The sequence below is a fragment of the Zeugodacus cucurbitae genome, chromosome 2 (genome assembly GCF_028554725.1).
Source record: "Zeugodacus cucurbitae isolate PBARC_wt_2022May chromosome 2, idZeuCucr1.2, whole genome shotgun sequence".
Classification (NCBI taxonomy): Eukaryota; Metazoa; Arthropoda; class Insecta; order Diptera; family Tephritidae; genus Zeugodacus; species Zeugodacus cucurbitae.
This window is the reverse complement of record NC_071667.1, coordinates 12,355,807-12,367,044: the sequence shown is the minus strand read 5'-3', so window position 1 is coordinate 12,367,044 and position 11,238 is coordinate 12,355,807. Positions and strand designations below refer to the sequence as shown.

The 11,238-nt window shown below is 33.5% G+C and overlaps 1 protein-coding gene across 11 annotated transcripts in view; it reads right to left on the bottom strand.

The window, feature by feature from the left end:
- Positions 1 to 1,222: 1,222 nt before the first annotated feature.
- Positions 1,223 to 11,238, bottom strand: part of LOC105212274 (unconventional myosin-XVIIIa) — a 115,361-nt gene continuing 105,345 nt past the window's right edge. For 9 of the 11 annotated variants that reach the window (XM_011184151.3, XM_029040219.2, XM_054225716.1 and 6 more), the window contains 5 exons: positions 7,217 to 7,532; positions 6,508 to 7,150; positions 6,051 to 6,431; positions 5,824 to 5,970; positions 1,223 to 5,093 (listed from right to left, as the gene is read on the bottom strand). In XM_011184151.3, the coding sequence (XP_011182453.1) occupies positions 4,910 to 5,093; positions 5,824 to 5,970; positions 6,051 to 6,431; positions 6,508 to 7,150; positions 7,217 to 7,532 (1,671 nt within the window). In that variant the 3' untranslated portion in view covers positions 1,223 to 4,909. Of the gene's footprint in view, positions 5,110 to 5,823; positions 5,971 to 6,050; positions 6,432 to 6,507; positions 7,151 to 7,216; positions 7,533 to 11,238 lie in introns of all 11 variants that reach the window. The other 2 variants (XR_008470050.1, XM_011184153.3) reach the window with 2 other exon arrangements.

Below are 11,238 nucleotides of genomic sequence, written 5' to 3'. Positions count from 1 at the left end.
TTATGCTAGATACCGCTTCTTAGACATATAGTGGTCTGCAGCATGAGACACTTAGCCTTATGTATTTTCTTTGAAATTTTCCAAATCTTAACCTTTAAAGTAAAGTCCTCTCTCGACGAACAAAAACCAAACTCTACAAGTCCCTCATCATTCTCGTCCTACTTTATGGTGCAGAAGCGTGGACGATGTCAACATCCGATGAGACGGCACTAGGAGCTTTCGAGAGAAAGGTTTTGCGGAAGATTTATGGTCCCTTAAACATTGGCAACGGCGAATACCGCAGAAAATGGAATGATGTGCTGTATGTGTTATTCGGCGACATAGACATAATCCAGCGAATAAAAAGACAGTGGCTACGCTGGCTAGGTCATGTTGCTAGAATGGACGAAAGTGCTGCAGCTCTGAAAGTATTCGGTGAAGTACCCGCTAGTGGAAGCCGAGGAAGAGGGAGGCCTCCACTCCGATGGAAGGACCAGGTGGAGAAAAACCTGTATTCACTTGGTATTACCAATTGGCGCCAAACTACCAAAATAAGAGATGCGTGACGCGTTATTGTGGACTCGGCTATAATTGTCTTCGCCAGTCAAGAAGAGTAATCTTTAAAGCACGAAAAGATGAGAATTTTTGTGGGTTCTTGGGTTTTATTTTAATGGACTCTTGTCCTTAAAAACTTTCTATTCCAAAATCTCAAAGAATAAATTGATATCCACGATTATTGTGTCGCAAGTCCTGAATATGACAGAAATATTGCATAATTAATATATAGTTCACTACATTTTTAAGCTCATAAAATCTTATATATTATTTTTCATGCCTGCCCACGATTCATAGATAAGATGATTGAAAGTACTATAAGTTCATACAAAGAAAAACCAAGCATATTTACCTTTAAATAACAATATAATTTATTTCATTAATTTTTGTATTAAATATCTTTATAATACTAGCATTATTACATTAATTTTTAATATAATGTAAGTTTTAAGTTTTAGTCATTAGAATATATAAATATAAATATTTAATATTATCATGGTCTGCACATCATTTATACCATATGCTAATAGACTCTCTAAACTCTATGCGGTAATTTGAGAGTGAAAATTAAGACCGTTTCTTAAGAATTTAGTTAATTATAAGGATAATAATTATTTATAGGAATATGATATAACTGATACATGGTATTCAAATCATTCTGATAAGTATTATTTAGGTGCTTTAAGGGCCTGAGAGCCTCTCGGGAAAAAATCAAACAAATGAAGGTATCAGGAGCGGTAGTGTACGAGTATTTGTGTATATGAATGTGTGTAGAAATTTATTATTAATTATATGCCAAGTTTATACATAATTCAGTCATTTATGAAATGATAAATCGGTTATTTAGATTCACTAAGTGTTGAGCTGAATTTTCGTTTGAAAAACTTGGTGTTTTTTGAAATTTACAGTGATATTAAAACTTTTGGCTCTGGGTAATTCAAATAATATATAAAGTACTTATTTTTTTTGCTAAGAATTAAAGATGGTATTGTATTCACTATTAATTTTCTATGTATGTATTAGTAAAGATTTCTGAAATACGATATTTTTATTACTTCTAATTCTAGTTGCACGTTTCTTTTATATAATGTGTGTATGTATTTCTGTTTAAAATTGTACTAAATAAGACATTATTTTTTTATTTAATTGTTTCATTATTATTGTAGTAAATAATAAAAAAAAATTAATATTAAAAAAATAAATATTTTGAAAATAATAATTGCATACACATATATTGAAATTAAACTACATGTGTTTAATTTATAAAAAATAATAATAATTGCAACAAATTTCGATTTAACTACAATTGGACTTATCTACATAACAATATATATGAATATTGGGAACTGAATGAAAGTGCATATTAAATATACACACGAATGCAATAAACGAGTAAATTCCGAAAATGAAAACCTCATTTGGAATTTTTTAGCCATTGAAACTAAGCATTCAAAATGTTAGATCGCAAAAAAAATAAATTTTATTTGAAAAAGAATGAATAAATAAAAATGACACGACTTAAAACATACGGCTCTAGTCCTTTAGCCGTGACACTTTCAAAAAATATATATTTTTTTCTTATTCGATAATTTATAATTTCAAAAATATCTAGTGAAACCAGCAAGGTCGTATCTTCGAATAGATTTTGAATGGCGACCGCTCGCAGGTATAAACTTCTATAGTTGAAACTTTAAATTCGTTTTTCTCGAAACGATACTTTTCAAAATTGCTGACATCATAATCCAATTGAAACCGAGTATTCTTGTATATATCTTTTTGGTTGGTTGGAAATTGTCAATTTGGCATTAAAAAATGATACTTTTTTCGGAACTACGTCATTTTATTAATTTTTGATATTTTTCAAAAATCGTAGTTCATTGCATAGGTAGTACCTTCAACTTGAATAATATTTTTGATTTTTTTTTGTTTCAGCTACTCTTTCGGGCATTTATTGTGTTCGAACTTCGAAACATTCGATCGAGTACTTTCATAAAAATAATCACGAAATTCACGTAATTTTTAATGGGTTACACTGGTATAGCCCCTTAATGTATGATTGTTTCGGTAGTAGTATTACTTGCATATGGAGCTGGGCTATAGAAAACAAATTGAAACATTTTTAAAATGCGCTTGAAAAATATTATTAATTTTGGTATACTTAATTTTTTTTGGAAATGTACGCTGATAGTTGAAGACCCGAATTTTATATCACAAAAAATTCAACCCTTGGTAGCAGCATTCAGCAAAAGTTGATATAACCCTTGATATTTTAACTAAAATCGGTTATGCCAGTCTACTTGTTTTAAATCAGTTGCATGTTTGATTTGCTACTCTCCTAATACTGTCGTATCAAATACTCCCTATATCATCAATTAAACGCCACAAAACGCAGAGCAATTATATTTCATTATTTGCTTATTGCCCATAAAGGCCACCAACACTCCGATAAATATGAGAAAGAAGAAAAGGTGAAAATACAAACGTCAGTTCAATTGTATAATTTTCATATATTTAATTTAATTGTATATGTAAATGATTTAGAAATTAATTACATAAAAACTTCATTTAAATAATTAAAAATAAAAAAAACATACCTAAATGTTATTTAAATAATATTTAAACATAATCAGAGAATAGCATAGAAATATATTAAAACGGTATATATGTATAAGTGTGAATACAAACGTATGCATAAACAATATATATATATATAAATAAATATAAAATAATAATTAGTTTAACACATATAGTACAATGAAGCGGAAAATCATAAGCAAAAAACAGAGATATGAAACATTAAAAAGAAAAACTTAACATGAAGAAGTGTCAATGCGCTGTCGGCAATAGCGCAGATATTCTGTTACAATTAGCTTTAAACTAATTAAAAAGCTTGATATATTATATGGGTTGCTAATTAAGATAATCGTTTTGTTTTTGCATCTAAATATGCCGCAGCCAACTCAACACTTCCAATTACTTTAATATATGCAATTAACATTTCGTTGTTTCTTTTAAAAATAAATTATTACATAAATATGTTTATTGTATTTGCAATGATTAATTTTTCCACAGATTGTTTTTTGTTTGTTGTAATCATCATTTTTGTTGTTTGCTTTGCAGTATAGTTTTTGTAGAGAAATAATTGCGACGAAAAAGTCAGAGTACTTTGCTATGTTCGCTGTAAAGTCTATGCCGTTATGTGTATTTTGTATAAAATTATTAAAAAAAATACCCTTTCGTTTGCGATAATTTATTTTTAGTTTTTTTATTTGAATTTGCAAAAAAATATTTGTAATTAAAAAAAAAAAATTAACCAAATTTTTTTAGATTACATTTTTTTTAATTAATTTTTTTTAAATTAAACATTGTCATATTCAAATTTTGAATTTTTCTATATTCAAAATGTGTATTTTTTATTTTAATATACATATGTACGTACATATATCAGCAATAAATTTTCAGCTGCCCATAGCAAAGTCTCTAATCATAATTGATTTTTGTGATAGTAGATGTATGTATGTATGTATGTAGTACGCTCCATCATTTTGCTAACTCAATATTGCTAATCAGTTATTATATGTATGTATATTTGTTGGTATGCATTTAAAATGTGCTTGTTTTGCTTTGACTAAGTTTTTTGTTGGACTAATAATTGTTATTAATTTAAATTTTCCATTAAATATTTGTAATATTTTTATTAGCAATATTAGTTGTAATAGTTGTTTTTGTTTTGTTTTTTATTTTTTGTTTTCCACAAAATTTCTATGTATCAAAATATTAAAATATTTTTTGTTTTTATTAATTTGCATTTTTTTTTATGTTTATAAATGTATGATTGGTGTTTTCTGTTTGGATAGATTTTTTAAATCTATTTTTATGCTTTTTTATAAAACAAAAATGTTGCTCAGACTCTGCGTGTCAATGGATTGCCATTTTAAAACTTTCGCTCTCGCTCGCTCAGCGCATTCATGTTTATACTAGCATTGCTGTTGCTCTCTTTGCAATTTTATATAAAATTCTTATGCTCAAATACACAATAGAAACGCATCGCTAGCCATATTATTGCTGACTAAGTAAGTATTTGCATTAATTTGCGATTTTTGGTAAGTTTCATCAAACTTTTCGTTTTATAAATTAACTTTTTTACTTCAAATTTTACATTTTTTCGCTTCATTGTTGTTGTTGTATTTTATTTTTCTAAACTAGTGTTAAAATTAAGTGAAATTCAGCAACACTCCAATTTGCATTCAGTCGCGCACGACGCATGTCCTTTCGCTCCTCTCACCCCATGTACGCGTATGTGCATCTTTGCATTGCGTTGCAGTTTCACTGCCGCTTATTTTATTTTTTCTTCTTCTTGCTCTTTTTCACAAGTCTACGGCGTTGCATCGCCATTCTTCAAGCCTTCGCTACTCCGCTCCGCGCTAATACTATTCTCTGTCGTTGCTGTCGTCTTTTTGCCCACGTCATTTGACGTCACTTCCGCCTTGGCATCCTCTGCTCTCGCCAATCGCGCCATTTTATGTATATGCGGTGATGATGGTGAGGTTAATGTTATTCTACAATAAGAAAAAGCTTTTGTTTTTGTATACACACAAAACGTATATCGGAAAGCGGATCACGAAAAAAGTGGTGGGCGGGGGGAAACAAGTATGTGAGTTTTGCAAACGAATGAGTGAAACAAACCATAGCGAATATTGTAAATAAAATGTGTGTGTAAGTAAAACCAAATAACAAAATGAAAGAAAAAGGGTAACGAAGTAGAGAAAGTGTGCCAGGATATGGATAAGTGGATGACAATGTGAGAAATATTTAAAATATTTTAATATACCAAAAGCCGATTAGTAGTGATGGAGATGATGGTGGTGGTTTGTGATGATGTGGCAGTTGCAGGTATGGAGTTGTTGGTTGTTTAGGTGTTGAGGTGATGGTGTATAAGTGGAATACTTGATTAGAATCAAATAATATAGTTAAAATCTAAAATATATATATATACATATGCATATGTATGCATTTACTTGCGCTTAATATAATATTATAAAATAGTATTTAATATTAATTTTACTGAAAATTATATTTACAAAACCTTGTTAGAGTTAATGTAGTTGGCATAACTCTTAAAATACAATCGCCGTTTTAATACAATGTGGCATATATACGGACTAATATTCTCATATGTAAAATACAATTCTTCTTCAATTCAAAGAAATACTCAATTAACAATTATACATTTTCTAGAAATAACAACTTAATATATTTGAAACATAACTACCAGCAAACACCGCTTACCTCGGACTATTGTCATCCTTTTCATGCACCAGCGTTTTAGTAGAGCTCGGACTCATTAATTCACCATTTGTGGTGCGTTTCACTTTGATTGGGCGCAAACGCTCTTCCAAATCGCTAAGCGAACCATCTGTGCTATGTGAGTCCTCACTAAACGCATTCGGACGATAAAATATAATATTTAGAAATGCATAAATAAATAAAATTTAACATTTTTATAAGGTGTGTACCTATCGCTCACGTCGTCATCGCCCTCCTCCATGGCCTGCTGCAGATCGGCAATGCGTTGTAGCGCCAAACGTAAATCATTCTTTAGCGCCGACGATTCTGACTCCACTTGTTCTAGTTTCTTTTCGAGATCTTTGCGTTTCGTCACTGACTCTTGTTCGCGTGACGCCGCCACATGATACTCTTCGCGCATGTCGCGCAAACTCTTTTGTGACTTCTTGAGCGCGTCTTGCGCTTGCATTTCACGCGCCTTCGCTTGCGCTACATCGTTCTGTACCTTCTCGAGCGTCTCTTTGAGTCGCGACACTTGCACTTCGAGTCGTGTGCGCGTAGCTTGTTCGAGATCTAGGCGGGATTCGAGTTCTTTGGTGCGCAGTTCCAAACTGTAACATGTAACATATATTAGACCTCAAAACCCTCAAATATATATATATATATATATATATATATTTAACTCACCGTTTCGATAGCATCGCTGTGGATGGATCAGCCATACTCTCCACATTTTCCAAGCGTTGCTGCAGCTCGCTCACCTGCTCTTTTAGATTGTTGCGCTCTGCTTCTAATTCGGACAACTTGAACTCATACTCTGAAGCTGCGATCTGTTCGGTATTCAATTGTTTAACAGCAGCGCTATATTTCTTCATTAACTCAGCCAGTTCCTCTTCATTTTCTTCGATTTGCGCCTGTAATTCGGCACGATCGCGATGCGCCGAATTAGCACGGTCTTCGGCATCGTTACGGCCCTTCTGTGACTCTTCGAACATAGCTTGCACTTCGGCGAGTTCAGCTTCAGCCGCTTGGCGCGCCTTCATGACGAGCGTACGCGCCGATTCGGCATCTTCGAGCTGATTGCGTAGCTGTCGTATTAGCGCCTTACCGGGCGTTTCCGCCTTGGAACGCTCCAATTGCGCTTGCGCATCCTTCAATAGCGCCTTGTATTTGCGTAGATCACGTTTTAGTTTTTGTGTAGCTGCCTCTTCGGCCTGACGATCCATGCGATCTTGATCTTCCATTGACGAGAGACGTCGCTCGAGCTCGTGCTTTTCGCGTAATAACAAAGTGCGCTCTTCATGCTCAGTCTCGAGTTGACATTCCAAAGCTGTTACAACAAAGTTAAATGAAAATTAAAAAAAAGGTTCTTTACTTTGAGATTATAAGTGCTCACCCTTAATCTTTTTGTAAGAGTTGTTACGCGCTTCCTCCAACTCTTCGTCACGTTGCTGCGCCTCTCGGCGCGCTTCTTTACGCATTGTTTCGAGCGACATTTCCAAGCGTAGTTTGGCCTGTTCCAACAATTGCACCTGTCCGGCCATCTCATCCAGTTCCTCCTCCTGCTCTTTGACACGCCGATCCAATTCATTCTTAGAACGACGCAGCTGTGCGATTTCCTCTTCGGTGCTGCCACCGAAAGTCATCTCTTCTAGTTCACGCTGTAGCGACGCCAACTTCTCTTCCTTGAGTTCGAGCTCAAGACGAGTGTCCTGAAATAGAGAAGGGATATTGCGTTATTGTCAGTTATGGTAGTATAAAGAACTAAGGATGAACAATGTAATGTAATGAATAATATAGAAATTGTAAGACTGTATGGAAAAGCTACGGAAGAGTGTAATGAAATCTGCAATTTATTTAGAAAAACGCAACGGTCGGAGTCAGGAGGGAAAAATCCCACGTTTTTTACCTTTTTCTTTCAACTTCGCTTTTCTGTAATCTCCATGAAATACTCATGTGTCAGCCGATGTGGTGAATATAATATTTGAACTCTACTTCAAGCTTTTAAGAATTATCCAAGTTCTTAAGTTCTTCTTGTAAGTTTATCTACACAGATAAGTATGAATAATTTACCTAAGTGAGCACGTAATGAACTCCATTAAGTAAACCGTTATTATGCTTAGCAAAACATCAGCGAAACCGTAGCATGGAATGAGCATGTAACTCAACAATCCACGCCGGCGATTCCGCGAAAAATTGTTGTGCAATAATTAGAACAAGAATTTTCCAAGTAAAAGAAAGAAAGAACATATATACATACATACATACAAATACAAATATATAGACGTAGGAAATGGTGGCATGTCGTTAGTCTACTTAAAAGAAGTCATCAAAATGAACCGGTTGACCGGTTTCTAGCGGCAAACGCGTGCCCAACATCATCACAGACGGATAATAAGAATTAAGACGGAGGGCTGGCGGGACCGAGGCGCTGCGATGTTGCAATATGCCAAGTACTGAACTCAATATGTCTAACTAACAGTGCAATCGATCAGCCGGTCGACTATGACTATGGTCATGACTGCCACTGCTACTGGCGGCGCTACGTCTTACTGACTTACTGGCCCCACGGGCAAAAGCGTTCATGAACTCCGTTTTGTTGTAATTTATGGTTTCAATTTGTGTTGCTTTCCTCATTCGAATATAGATATGTAGTATGTGTACATGGCGTGTCTTGTGGGCCAGTGGGCCGTCGCTTTCAAAGACAACTAAAAAATTAACCTAACGGTTTGTCTAATTGTCGTCACAACAACGTGTTGTTGCTTAAGTTATTGTTGTTTTTATTGCTTTCGGCATGGTTTGTTTTAAAATGCTTGAGTAATTAAGCGTATTCAAGCGCAATTCAAATGTCAAAGTGGCACAAACATATTAGTGCTGCGCCGCTGAGAGCGTTTAACACTGGTAAACACTCCACAGCCGGTATTTTTTCCGTTCGTTTGCAGCAAGCGTTTAAGAGCTAAGAAGCTTGTCAATAAAGGTTAAACTAATTTAAGTTGACTGCGGAATAATGTTTAATCACTTTAATTAAATTATGACTGCAGGCATGTAGTAATTGAAGCAGCGTCCTCAAGACAGCGAGTATCAACACATAAATGAAGACAGATTTAAGAAGTTCGCTAGAACGCCCACAATTGAACTCGATGATGCTTCACTCATTATAGTCTTTATTACGATAAATATGCGATTACTTATAGTATTATGCATCCAACATCATAAACGAGGTTTGTTTGATAAATCGGTTTTTTTTTAATTTTTTACGAAAATTCTAAAATTTTTTGGAATTTTTTTTTAGTAATAATATTTTAACATGTTTCATACCCGCGACGAATTTATAAAAGGGCAATTATTTTAGTGAAGAACCTTAATTCGTTCTCTTGCAAACGAGTATCTTCTACGGTATTGAATAAGAGTGGGATATGGGGTTTAAGTCGATAATACGAGTACAAAAAAATATTCCGCAGCCTCATTTATGAAATTCAGATGAACTTCCATAATTCGAACTTCTATAACTCGAAGTTTTCCATAACTCGAACTCTGGAATTGGCAATTCCGCAGCCTCATTTATGAAATTCAGGTGAACTTCCATAATTCGAACTTTAATAACTCGAAGTTTTCCATAACTCGAACTCTGGAATTGGCAATAGAAGTCCAATTTCATATAAATTACCTTCCATAACTTGAGAGAGCCACTATATAGAGAGGCTCTCTAACTCGAAGTTTTTTTGTGGATTGTGGTGATTCGAGTTAGGGAAGTTCAACTGTATTCTATACTGATCCTACTATTCAGAGTTGTATTTATACTTTGCCTCAAAAAAATACCTCCGTTCCCTTAGTGAAACTGAAGGCCACTGAAGTACATATGTATTAGGGCTCTTAAAATTATTCGATCAACCTGAAATCCGATTATTCGAATATCCGGTTTGTAACCGCTCGTACGAATATTAACCGGTTAGCACTATTCGATTAATCGCAATGTTACGACTATTCGAATAGTCGTTCTACTGCGGTTATTCAAATAGTTATACTGTCACTATTCGAATAAATGAAAATTGTTTGAAATCCAAGCAGCCTGATTTTTGTTTGTTTTTACTTGTGAAAATGTCAATTGTGCGCATTTTTCTTGTGTTTCACATTTTTCAATAAAAATAGAACGGTTAACCGAATAGTCGGACGTGAGCGGTTAATCGAATAGTCGATGACTGACGACTATCCGAATAGTGCAAACCGAATATTATTATTCGAATAATGCCCTATTCGGTTAATTCGGTTAGTCGATTAGTCGAATACCAAGAGCTCTAATATGTATATATGAGCGCTATGGTTAAAAATGGTGTTTTTTAGGTTCACATTCCAGAGAGACCATGTAATATCATCTCTAAAATTGCGTGCCAACTACTACTGACTTAACGAATTGTCCTCGTATGGGAGAATCTGTGTACTACATATACAAATTTCTGCAAACAAGTGTATGAGAAACCGCAGAAACGGGAAGTGACCTGTTCTGGAAACATTTCTCTTTAATGATAATGACTGAAGTGGGTTAGTATGTGTTTAAATACAAAAATAATTAAGCTACTGCAAACGGAAGTAAACTACACTGCTGATAGCAATTCTAATTGATAAAATAGTTCATTTATATATCCATTAAATTCTTACAGTCTTTTGAGTAAGTATAATGTTTGAGCTGCATACTACCAAACAAAGATGGACTTGGCACTTTGCGGCCCTGTGAGCTCAGACAACTAACAAAGGAAAATATCGTATACAAATATTTTCAATGCAGTTATCGTTTTAATATAGCGAATTAAAATAAGTTTGATAACGAATATGATTTGAAATCGAAATCAATTAACAATTTTTTCGCATGGAATTCTACATTTTAAAAAATGAATGAAAAACTACAATATTTTAATTAAAAATATGCAAAAGTGAAAAAATATATATTTTATAATAATAATCAATAATAATAAATCCATTTTTTTATCCGTCTCACTTTATGTTTAAGTATGTACATATATAAAAAGTATTTTCCATCCATTAACAATTCTTAATTAATAAGCTCTTTTCAGAAAGTAATTATGCAATGTATGATAATGGTAATGCCTTTTTTTCGAAAAGAAATAAATATATGAGACCGGAAGCCAAAACACTGATAACAGCCACAAAATAGTATACGGTTCATTTAATATGAAGTTTCTTCGATAGCGAGCATTCTTAGAAATAATTTGCTTGAAATAAATAGATTATTAAAATATAATATATTAATTAGCAGAGTATGTCTCTCCAAATGCTTCAAGGACACCAAATGGGGGTTTTAACTATATTGATAAAGGCAAAGTGACTACTTTGGGTTTCCTGTTAGTAAGATTACTTATTTACATATATTTGTACAAAATATAAAAAATGAGATCGAAATCG